We start from the raw sequence: 12,364 nt of genomic DNA on the forward strand, positions 1-12,364 counted from the left end.
CCTTTTTTAAAGATTGGCACTACATTAGCCTTTTTCCAACATTTGTGAAGCTAATGTTGAGATGGTTTTATTATGTCAGCATAGCAAGAAAGTTAAATCAGCGGGAGGAGCATTGCAGTGCGTAAACCTCAACAGTGAGGTTGACGTAAGCTGCCTATGTTGAGTTAGCTGTGTAGTGTAGACAGGGCCTTAGGTTCTTGAGCAGTATCAAATAAAGCTAACTTTCCAACTCTTTACACTTCAAAAACACTATAGACAGAACACTGACCTGTAGGGAAGTGCCCGCCAAAAAACATGTTGAATATTTCTTCTGGTGTGATGTCTGCTTCAAATTCCCTGTAATAATCATAGTTCCTAGCCCGGGGAGTGCTGAAAGTCTCTTGCTCATCCCCAAATTGATCATATCGTGATCGTTTTTCAGGGTTGCTCAGAACGGCAAAAGCAGTGCCTATTGCTACAGAATAAGAGAGAGCAAAATTACACATTTATGTCATCCAATCTTTTCAAGTCATGCCTTTCATAAGCTGAATTTTAGAAGATGAGTAGCAACAAGTTGATAGAGACACATTTTCTGTTGGACAAAGTATAACACAAAACCATCTGGACAGAGAGACTATGTCCATTGGAGATGTCATTCTTAAAGCAAAGTGAGTGCTCCTTTCAGTTATTCTTGTGGATACTGGTATTAGCACTGATGAAAGCTGCTCACTCATCGTGGATAGAAGCAGGAAGTTAAAACATTTCCTATAGCATATGGAAAGGTTGAAAATACTCCGAAAACTGGAGAAGAGACCATTCTGGAAATCTGTTAAAGGGCTGAGTGACAATACAACTTTTTACCAAGTCTGAAACCAGTTAGTGACATGGTAGGTATGAGTGTGTGTGTCCACACACCATATGGTTAATTACATGACATTGCATCCTTCCTGTAGGATGTACACTTTTAACTTTTAACTGCTATTACCAGCAGGACAGTGGGGTGGGAGGAGGTATTGTTTCATGATTTCTGTGTGTATATAAAGTCTGCTGCAGTTTCCACGGTAAACATCTGATGAAGTGAGCTGTAGCTCACGAAAGCTCATGCTCAAATAAATTGGTTAGTCTCTAAGGTGCCACAAGTACTCCTTTTCTTTTTGCGAATACAGACTAACACGGCTGTTCCTCTGAAACTTTTAACTTTGTATTAAGTTAACTTGAGTTACATTCCTACGAGTTGGACAAGATAAACACTATGCTTCTCCTAGGATTTACCTCAATCAGCTGAAAGGTTACAACTGCCTTGTCTTCACTAGACTTGTAACACAGGTTAGCTTAGCATGGGTTAAAAATATATCTTTTTCCCTAGTGAAGACAAGGCCTTAGTTAAACAAGTGCAATTGCGTGTACAGCATACCACAGAGAGCTAGGTGAGAATGGCAGCAATGTTAGAGTGATCTCATGCACCAGTGGAAAGAAAGGAACTGAGGGTGGGGGATGGCCATTATCTTACAAATGCCCACTTGCTGGCAACACCATTCAAAGGCACAGTAGTTTTGAGCTAAGGGAGTTCCACCAGTCGCCTGAGAGACTATCAAGAATAGGGCTCGATCACAACATTTGGGGAATGAATTCTCAAATAAGGATCAAGGAATTTACAATAATTGCCTTTATATTAATAAGTGGTAGCTTTCAAAATTATCCAATATGCTTTTTAATGCCAAAGGCAATCCACTAACCATATTATGTTTTGCACTGAGATAGCCCTGGAGAATGAAAACCTCTCTTCATAGAATAAATACATCCCTGGCAGTTTCCCCTCTCCTCTACACTCGTCTCAATTCTGACCTGAAAGAGCCACCGATAGACCAGTTTGGTGTCCATGGTCATGCCTATTCAATCTGTAGCCACTTCGCTGAGACTGAAAATACAGGTACAAACTGATACACTTAGGTGTCTACCAGGACCTGAAATAGGAGAATTGTTTCACACTGGCCACCATACAGCTAGTCAGCTGGCAATGACCTCATCACTAGCCACCTGAGCTGGCTCTAAACTAGTGCCCCAAAGATGAAAGACCCCAGATTTTATTACCAAACCCTTCAGCCACCATGTCTCCCAGAACACACCAACATCTTCAGATATTAATTTCTGAGAGTCAAATAGCTGCAACAAACTCAAGTATGCAACAACTTTCTCTTCTAAAGTTGTGTTCATATAGTTTTTTCAAATGTTCAAGGTATCTAAATAATAACGCAACTAAAGAACATTGAAGTTTGATTTTAAAATTTAGAACTTTTGTATCACCTTAATGCTGTTTGAAATATATTTTTCATAGGCAAATTGACACTGAAAACCAACCCAAAGATGAAAAAAAACAAACAAACAAAAAACTTTGCAACTTCATGTCTTCTCTCTCTTAACACTAGCTAATTGAAAGCAAGGCTTTGCCAAGCTCTGTGTTAAGATAGTCCTGGCCATAGCTGGAAGATAAAAAAGAGAAGGTATAACAGATTTAATTTAAGTCTTTAGATACTGATTGTTGATACAGTTAATATAATCTTAGTATAAAATTCAGAGAATCAGAATAATACACTCAAAAACTTTCAATGTTTTCATGATTTTTAACTCATAATTAGGGCCCTACCAATTTCACGGCCGTGAAAAACAGGTCATAGACAGTGCAATAAGCCCTTCCCCGTGAAATCTGATCTCCCCATTCTGATCTGGGAGCACCACTGCTTGGGGGCTCCTAGCTACAAGGCTGGGAAGGAACAGGACTTGTCCATCCCCTCCATGGCCGCGGGGGGGTGGGGGAAGAGAGGGAGGGAGGGAAAAATCAGACAAAAATCAGAAGCCTCCCCCTGCTTCCGGAAGCTCTGGGACTGGGCAACAGCCCTGAGATTGCTGCAGCTAGAGGAGGCTTGTGGAGGTGGGTCCCATCTCCCCCTGCTGCTGGTAGCACCCCAGCCATGGGGCTCCTAGCTGCAAGACCCCAGCAGGCTGGGGAGGGACAGGATTTGTCCATTCCCTGCAAGGCTGATTGGGGCGGAGGGGGAGGAGGAGGAGGAGGAGAGATCAGACCTACCTCTGGGTACCTTTGGGTTGGGACCCCCACAGTTACAATACCATGAAATTTCACATGTAAACATCTACAATGTGAAATTGACCATTTTTTAAACTCTCTGACCATGAAATTGATCAAAACGTACTGTGAATATGGTAGGGATCTGCTCACAATCTAGTACATAGAACACACAGAACAACAGGTGATTAGACAACCAGGGAAACTGTTGATCAAATGGATGAGGGCTATTCGTTACAAACAATACTGCTTAAACACCACCGTGAAAATTCAAAGGGATTTAGGATGCCTTTTCATTTTACTACCATCCTGCTTCTCACAGAGGTCTGTACTTTGAAACTCCTCCTAACAAAGGCAACTCTTTGTCAGGCAGCTGTGGGATTTTATGAAGAAAACTATATGCAACCTACCATCGCCTATGAAAATTATAAGCTTCTAATTATAAGTTTCTATGAAGTCTTCAACCAGGGTGCATTGCCATAGTCTGAAACAAGCCTTGCATGAAGATTCTTTTTAAAATAAACCATACTTCATCTCACATACCTTTAAAAGCTTCTGTTGCTCCAGGAGCACAGTTTTTGTCAGGGTGAAATTTAAGGGCCAGTTTTCGATAAGCTTTCTTCAAATTCTCCTCATTGGCATCTCTCTCAACTCCCAAAATTTCATAGTAATTGCTACACTTCTTTATTCTGAAAAGAGACAAAATTGTTTGTTTTTTTTAAGTCTGCATGCCTCCTCCTACAATACAGTTGAGAGAAAATTTTACAAGAAACCAAATAGACAGCACTTAACATAGGTGAGGAAAAAGTAGCAGCAGAGAGAGATTGTATGTTGATAAGATGCATGAGGAATCAGAGCACTGTCTTAGGAATGAGGTCATGTGTATCACTTAAAATTCACTTAATGAAAATGTAAGTGCTGAAGAAAGGTGCCAGGTTGTACACCCTATAAACTGAAGTCCTCTGTTTAGTCAAAAAGCAGTTACAACACAGGCAGATGTAAAACAAGCTTCCCCACCAATCCAGCTCAACCCTCGACTGAAAGGAGCCGATCTAAAGGGCTGGTATGTAATTTGGTCTCCACGTTCATCCATCTCTTGCCTGCCCTGGTAAGAAAGCCATTAGTGTGCCCATTTGTACGATGCACATGACTTCAGAACCTGAACACCTGGCCAGCAGGAACTGGACACCACAAGGTTCATTTCATATAGGATATCAAACCAGGCATATGCATCATTTGCAGTAGAAGAGCTTATTTAAATTACTTTCACCTGAGAAGACTACATTTAAAATCCTGACATTGATCAACAAGTGAAAAGGAGCCTGGTGGGTCCCCCATTGTTATCTCTATTTGTGCAAACCACAATGTTGGTCTACCTATCTCAGATACTTATATAGCCTTCATCCATGTTGTACGTGAGCACCTCATAATCTTTAATGTGCTTATGCTCACAATACCTCTGTGAGGTAGGGAAGTATTATTATTTCCATTTTACAGATTTGGAACTGAGGCACAGAGAGACTAAGTGACTTGGCCCCGGGTTACACAGCACGTTTGTGGCAGAGCAGGACCTGAACCCAGGTCTCCCACAACCCAAACTAGTGATCTAACCACTGAACCATCCTTCCTCAGTCTCTACTCAAGCACTCAGGGCTAGAAGAGCTAAAACTTAGATGCACTGACAATGCAGGAGGGTGAATAGTACTTGACTGTACTATCCTTTGCCTCAGCCACGCCTCATTTTCATGTGAAGCATTACATACAGAGCCACTGAAGTCAACAGAAACAGGGGTCTTGCTCATGCAGAGGTCCTTGTAGGAACAAGGCCTAAATTTAAACACATAGTTATGCTTATTTTCGTCAAATCCTTCTTTTCATGGAGGCTGTTTCAGCTGGAAAAGCAAGCTTGGGCTGAAACTTAGAATTTCAAGTCTTACCTAGAACTAGGTCTCCTCCCCACAAAAAAATAATTAAAAATGGTTCTACCTTTTAAAGTTTAAAACCTAGTAATCTAAAAAGGAAATGTTTGTGCTCCTCTAACTTTAAAAAAAACAGCTGCTTTAAAATGATCTTTTGCAAATTCTTTAGATTACAATATGGATAAATTGGTTGCAGTATTTTTAGTAAACATTCACAGTTAAATTTAGGAAGGCACAGTGACTAATATTCTGTTCATATATAGCAACTTTTGTTAATTACCTACTATTATGCATATTACTCCTATGATTATGATGGCTCCATAGTTTAAATTGACTAGATACTAAATACAGATATTCATAATAGACATAACTGTTCGTTAACTGTGACTTAAACCCATAACACCTCAAGGAAGTTTAAGTTAGGTTCAGAATATAGTTGATACTGTAGATTTCACCACTCAGAGATACTTATAATAAAAGGACCCAATTTTCAAAACGTGCAGAACACTCACAACTCCCATAAAAGCCATTCAATCAAACCACAAGTGCACATTAGCTGCTCAGGACTACAGCAGCTTTGCAGTTGACATCTGGTTACTAAAAGATCACATATGTGAGACTTTTCCCTCCGCCAATACAATTTAATGTAGAGTCTACTGAAAATAGTTTACCTTTGTACCCCATACAACTGCTCCTCTGTGTAAGTCATACTAGCTTCTCCAGAGCCCGGTTGACCCCTCTCATTGTCACACTTCTCCTTCTTCCCTTTCATACAGTCGCTGCAAGCACAGAAGTCAGAACTCTCACTGTTTTCCTCTGTTGGGCATGCATTCCTTCTGAGTGCATCAATTAAGGCTGCAAAGCAACATGTCCCCATTATGAATGTATTACCAAAAATGCAATGACATATCATTGCATGTTTCACTGCACAATAAATATAAAATTAGAGAATTAAAGTTAGCATAAATTTGGTTAAAGAAATGTGTTGCAAAGGAAGGCCCTAACTAGCAAGTAAAAGAAAGATCTTAAAAGTAACAAGCTATAAGGCCAGAAGGAATGAAGGAGGGAGGATACCTTGTTCAAAGAATGAAATAAGGGAAAGTTCCTAAAAAGGCCTCTGACCAATAATGGTGACTGCAGATGATAAGACAAAGAGACTGTCTTAAAAATAACCAACACTGACCTTCCCACCCCACTTATCAATGTTCTCAAAAATTGGGGCCTATCTGAATTCATATGCAAAGGAAAAACTGTTAGTCAGCAAGGAGGAAAGAGAGAGACATGAGGAAAGGCCTCTGGAAGAAAGAAGGTTGGAAACTTTATCTGGATCAAGACTGCAAATAAGGGAGAACTGCCTCAAATCAGTTTTTCACTGAAGTCAGCAATTGGCAAGGACATCACTGGTTTGTTAAAGGGTATAAAAAAAAGTAAGCTCTTAAAGGGTTCATTGTTAATACCTGCCTGACCACGTTGGAGTGGCCCAGTATTGGTCTAAGCATCCCTGGGTTTAGCCCATTTGTAACTATATCTTGAGCAAATGCTTATAAATATTTTGTTATTGTTTGGAGTAGTACATTGCTTATTATTTAGGCATGTTTAGAGCAACTGTATAACTATCAGTCAGCCTTCGTATTTAATAAAGTAATTTATGGTTAACTTAGTGTTGTGATAATATCCTGCATAAATAATCCCAATATTCAGTCTAATGGAAACATCTTTTCACATACAAAAATCCATGAAAGAAAAAATTCATCTTTCATCACAGCATTATCCGTGGATTATCCTTAATGGGGGTCTTTTCTGTGTGTGTGCTATACCTGAGAAAAACATTACACAAAGCAAGTAATAGAGAAAACAAAGGAGAAAGTTCACCAGTTATATCAATAAAGCAAGAACCAAATACACATTGCAAATTAATAATAGTGCAGAACGATATAAATGCTGCATGGACTGAAAACTACAGCTTCAGGGCTAGATTGCAGAGAAAAATGCAATGCAGCTTCAGGCCCTAGGCCCTTCCTCAACCCCCATAATAACCTCATCCCCACTCTCTCCCCAGCCCCCAGCACCTCCTCCCCACTCCTCTCCCTGCCAGCACCCTCCCCTCCCTGCCCAGCCCAGCCCCCACAGTGCCCCTCCCCGCTCAACCCCCCTCCCTGCCCAGCCCCCACAGTGCCCCTCCCCACTCCCTCCCCGCCCAGCCCCCCGGGCTCCCTCGGCCGCTGCCAAGTGCCGCGGCGCTCGCTACCTTCGGCCCAGCGCTCCCCGCTGCCCAGCCCCGCCATGTTGTTCGGGGGGAGGAGGGGGCTGGGACAAGAGCGGGACCCGGCGTTACTGCGGCGCAGGCAGAGGGGGCGTGGCGCGGGGCCCCCTGGGTATTGTAGTCCTGCCGCTGGATTACATTACCCAGAGGCTCCGCGCGGCTGGGGGCAGGGAGGGCGTTAGGCGCGTGGGGTGCGAGTCCCCTGCCCTCGCCGTGAGCGAGTGGCGACGTCATCGAAATAGGCGATGGCGTCACGGGAACGGTCAGTAACGTCATGGAGACTCTGTAAAATCAACCCCCCAGCCAGCCACCAGGTCTGTGGCAGCAGGGCAACAGCCCGCCTGGTGCTGCCCAGCGCCTGTCCCTCCCCGCCGCTCGGCGAAGGCCTCAGCCCCGCGGCTGGCCCCGCCATGCTGGGAGACCTGATGTGGGCCTGCGCCCTCCAGGGCAGCTCCTCGGGGCTGGCTGCGGCTGGTTGTTCGGAGCATCCCCTCCGCTGGCACTGGGCTTTAGGACAGGTTTAGTCTCGTACAGCTTGGCTCAGAGGAGGCTCTGCCCGGCAGCTCTCAGGAGCCGAAGTGAGCTCCGGTGTGGTAGCAGTGCTGTTATTGTCACTGTGTACACCCGCAAAGCACACAAGGCCTAGGGGGCCTCACGGTACTTTGTCTGAATGGCTGACATCCTGAAACACAAGTACAACAGGAGGAGGGCGGGGGGAAGGCGTCACAGGTGACAAGGGCAGTGGCTGGCACATATTGGTAGATCCATTTGCTTTTGGGGTGGGGAGGTGCACAAACTCTTTTCCTCTTGCAGTCTTCATGGCAAAAGTGGATCTTGAAGGATCTACATGATGAGAGGGTAGGGTGGCCACTGGTGCCTCCACAGAATACAGGACATCCCCTTGGCTGTCCCTGTTGCCACCTGCGTGATCCCCCCTCACCAGTGTGACCTCTCACGCACAGTGCATGTGAGGTCATGCTGCAAGGAGGACACCATTTTGCAGAATGCCCTGCTCCCACCTGCGTGACCTAGCATGTGGCTTGCTGACGGGGGCAGAGCAGTGTGCTCTGCAAAATGGCGTCCCCTGTGCATGATACTGGAAACAATCACATCCAGTTTTATATCAGTGCTGGACAGGGCAAAAACAGGACTGGACAGCTTGAACCTGGACATGTGGCTGCTTGTGAGAGGATAGTGTCATAGGCCTTGTCTACACTACGAAATTAGGTCAAGTTTATAGAAGTCGGTTTTGTAGAAAGCGTTTTTATACAGTGGATTGTGTGTGTCCCCACACAAATGCTCTAAGTGCATGTAGTTTAACTTGGATTTAAACTTGGAGAGTGGTCAGTTTAGATGAGCTATTACCAGCAGGAGAGTGAGTTTGTGTGTGTATGGGGGTGGGGGGGATGTGAGAAAACCTGGATCTATGCAGGAAATAGCCCGACTTGACTATGTAAAGAGTTGTCACTTTGGATGGGCTAGCACCAGCAGGAGAGTGAATTTGTGTGGGGGGGTCGAGGGTGAGAAAACCTGGATTTGTGCTGGAAATGGCCCACCTGTTGATCACTTTAGATAAGCTATTACCAGCAGGACAGTGGGGTGGGAGGAGGTATTGTTTCATATTCTCTGTGTGTATATAAAGTCTGCTGCAGTTTCCACGGTATGCATCTGATGAAGTGAGCTGGAGCTCACGAAAGCTCATGCTCAAATAAATTGGTTAGTCTCTAAGGTGCCACAAGTACTCCTTTTCTTTTTGCGAATACAGACTAACACGGCTTTTCCTCTGAAACATGAAGGGACAGGTTTTCAGAGGTACATGTGCACATGGTTTAGGGCAGGGGTGGGCAAACTTTTTGGCCTGAGGGCCACATCAGGGAATAGAAATTGTATGGCGGGCCATGAATGCTCACAAAATTGGGATTGGGGTGTGGGAGAGGGTGAGGGCTCTGGTTGGGGGTTCGGGCTCTAGGGTGGGGCTGGGGATGAGGCGTTTGGAGTGTAGGAGGGTGCTCTAGGCTGGGACCGAGAGCAAGGGGTGGGGATCGGGGCTGGGGTGTGGGAAGGGGTGCAGGTTCCAGCTGGGGGTGCGAGCCCTGGGGTGGGGCTGGGGATAAGAGGTTTGGGGTGCAGGAGGATGATCCAGGCTGGGATCGAGGGGTTTGGAGAGCAGGAGGGGGATCAGGGCTGGAGCAGGGGGTGGGGGCGTGGGGAGAGGCTCAGGGGTGCAGGTTCTGAGCAGTGCTTATGTCAAGGTTCCTCCCCCACTCTGAACTCTAGGGTACAGATGTGGGGACCTGCATGAAAAACCTCCTAAGCTTATCTTTACCAGCTTAGGTCAAAACTTCCCCAAGGTACAAAATATTACACCCGTTATCCTTGGACTGGCCGCTACCACCACCAAACTAATACTGGTTACTGGGGAAGAGCTGTTTGGACGCGTCCTTCCCCCCAAAATACTTCCCAAAACCTTGCACCCCACTTCCTGGACAAGGTTTGGTAAAAAGCCTCACCAATTTGCCTAGGTGACTACAGACCCAGACCCTTGGATCTTAAGAACAATGAACAATCCTCCCAACACTTGCACACCCCCTTTCCTGGGAAATGTTGGATAAAAAGCCTCACCAATTTGCATAGGTGACCACAGACCCAAACCCTTGGATCTGAGAACAATGAAAAAGCATTCAGTTTTTTACAAGAAGACTTTTAATAAAAAAAATAGAAGTAAATAGAAATAAAGAAATCCCCCCTGTAAAATCAGGATGGTAGATATCTTACAGGGTAATTAGATTCCAAAACATAGAGAACCCCTCTAAGCAAAACCTTAAGTTACAAAAAAGATACACAGACAGAAATAGTTATTCTATTCAGCACAATTCTTTTCTCAGCCATTTAAAGAAATCATAATCTAACACATACCTAGCTAGATTACTTACTAAAAGTTCTAAGACTCCATTCCTGGTCTATCCCTGGCAGAACCCAGCATACAAACAGACACAGACCCTTTGTTTCTCTCCCTCCTCCCAGCTTTTGAAAGTATCTTGTCTCCTCATTGGTCATTTTGGTCAGGTGCCAGCGAGGTTACCTTTAGCTTCTTAACCCTTTACAGGTGAGAGGAGCTTTCCCCTGGCCAGGAGGGATTTCAAAGGGGTTTACCCTTCCCTTTATATTTATGACAGCTTACCTCAAGCGTCTCCCGGAAGCAGTGGCATGTCCCTTCTCCAGCTCCTACACAGAGGCACGGACAGGTAGCTCTGGACGCTGCCCCATCCACAGGTACCACTGCAGCAGCTCCCATTGGAGCGCCGGCGGGGGCCATTGGAGCACATAGGATCTGGAGTGGGCCCATGCTGCAGCTTCCGGGAGACAAATGGTGCGGCCTCCAACCCTGTGCCCTGGCTGGAGTGCCAGAGCAGAGCCAAGCTGTGTGGTGCAGCCCCCGACCCAGCGCTCCAGCTGGAGTGCTGGAGCGGGGCAAGCTCCAGACCCTGCTCCCCCGCGGGAGCTCACGGGCCGGCTTAAAATGCCCCACCGGCCGTAGTTTGCCCACCCCTGGTTTAGGGGCTAGAAGGAGAATTCTTGGAATTTGACCCTCATATTATTCAATATTGCAAACATTTTTACACTTTTCATTTTCAAGGTGACCTACAGAGATGGGGGTCTAAGGCAGCTGGGCAGCAGAGTCTGCACCCCAACAATGGGTGGCAACACAGGGTCTGCACCCAGGAGAACTAGGAACTAGGAATAATGACCCTGTTCTGCCCAGACCCAGTTAGTTTAAGAGCACATGGAATCCAGGCATTGGGGTTCACTCACAACAGACTGATGTCTGTCCAGAGAGGGGGACTGGATCAGACTGTGACAACCAGAATTTTCAGTGGGACAGAAGTTCCGTTTTCTCATCAGCTCCAAACTATATGTTTTTCCCTTTCCTAATTTTAAAGAAGAGTTTGGCAGGTTATTTAATAAACATCCTTTGTAGTCCACCTTTCACACACTTTTAAATTATGAAACTAATGGACATATTTAGAAACTCAATCAATAGTTACTTGTAAAAACATTGCATTTATTATTCCATACGCTTTATTATCTTCTGTAAAACCCAGCTGCAGGTCCATAATTGGCATCAGCATGTTTCAATCCTGCATTCTCCAGACTACATTCTTAAATCACCCTATGAAATTAAACCAGGCTAAATGATTGTGCCTGATTGATTGGTGCAATGGAGTATATGTAAGAATACATATATTAATTCTGTCAGTGAAAATGAGATTTATTTTTCTTTCACTGCCATCAATGTTTATTTGGAGGATCAATACATCTTGATGTTCACCTCAAGGGAAGTCAAGATTTGCCTGTTGTGCCGCATGTTAAATAAGGCATTTTGAAAAGTCTGTTCCTTCAGGCTACGGAGCAAGTTAACTTTGTTAGAGCGAGTCATGAGCGTAGGCTGGGCAGAGAGGAATGTACAGTTATCAGTCCTGGAATCTGGGCTTTAGAATGTTACCTTGCAAAATATAGTGCCTGAGATTTTCAAAGCTACCTAAGGATTTGGAGGATAAATTCCCCTTTCAATCAAATGGAAACTGGGGATCCAGATCCCCTAGGTGGCCTTGGGAATCTCAGCCAGTGTAGGTGTGTTTTCTTAACTCAAGGGATCGGCACCCGGATCTGGTCACCTGTGTGAGCAACCTGGCATGCCAAGCCATACCCCAGCTACTGCAATGCATCCTCAATCATGCTGCATTCACTGCATGTGTAGTTAGAATTGCTGGGGGCACAGCACTTGGTTCTTTGTGCTGCAGGAAGATGAGCTGCTCTATGATTCTGTCCCAGTGAATTGTAGGAGAACTTGCCTGTCCTGAGCAACTGGGGAGAATTGTGAGAAGGCATTGGAGGACTATCAACACTGGAGTTATGGGCGCTGGCCCACTGAGCACCAGGGCCTTGGTCTGGGCAAACCGAGCATCAGGCCGAGCCGCCGGACCCCCTTCTTTTGAAGGCTCTCCCGACCAAGCTGCTGGCCCCCCGAGCACTGGGCCGAGCTGCCAGTCCCCACCACACTGAACCACCCCCTTCCAGCACCAGGCTGACCCCAGCGCCCATCCGAGCCGCCTCACTCCC

At 45.3% G+C, this 12,364-nt stretch overlaps 1 protein-coding gene across 1 annotated transcript in view; it reads right to left on the reverse strand.

Annotated features, from left to right (window-relative positions):
* DNAJC18 (DnaJ heat shock protein family (Hsp40) member C18) overlaps nt 1-7,333 on the reverse strand; it is a 49,188-nt gene extending 41,855 nt beyond the window's left edge. The window contains exons 1-4 of the mRNA XM_048861259.2: nt 7,229-7,333; nt 5,652-5,835; nt 3,605-3,750; nt 269-454 (exon numbers count right to left, since the gene is read on the reverse strand). Coding sequence (XP_048717216.1) covers nt 269-454; nt 3,605-3,750; nt 5,652-5,835; nt 7,229-7,265 — 553 coding nt within the window. The 5' untranslated portion in view covers nt 7,266-7,333. The remainder of the gene's footprint in view (nt 1-268; nt 455-3,604; nt 3,751-5,651; nt 5,836-7,228) is intronic.
* Nucleotides 7,334-12,364: the final 5,031 nt, after the last annotated feature.

Source organism: Caretta caretta, chromosome 8 (assembly GCF_965140235.1).
Source record: "Caretta caretta isolate rCarCar2 chromosome 8, rCarCar1.hap1, whole genome shotgun sequence".
Lineage (NCBI taxonomy): Eukaryota > Metazoa > Chordata > Testudines > Cheloniidae > Caretta > Caretta caretta.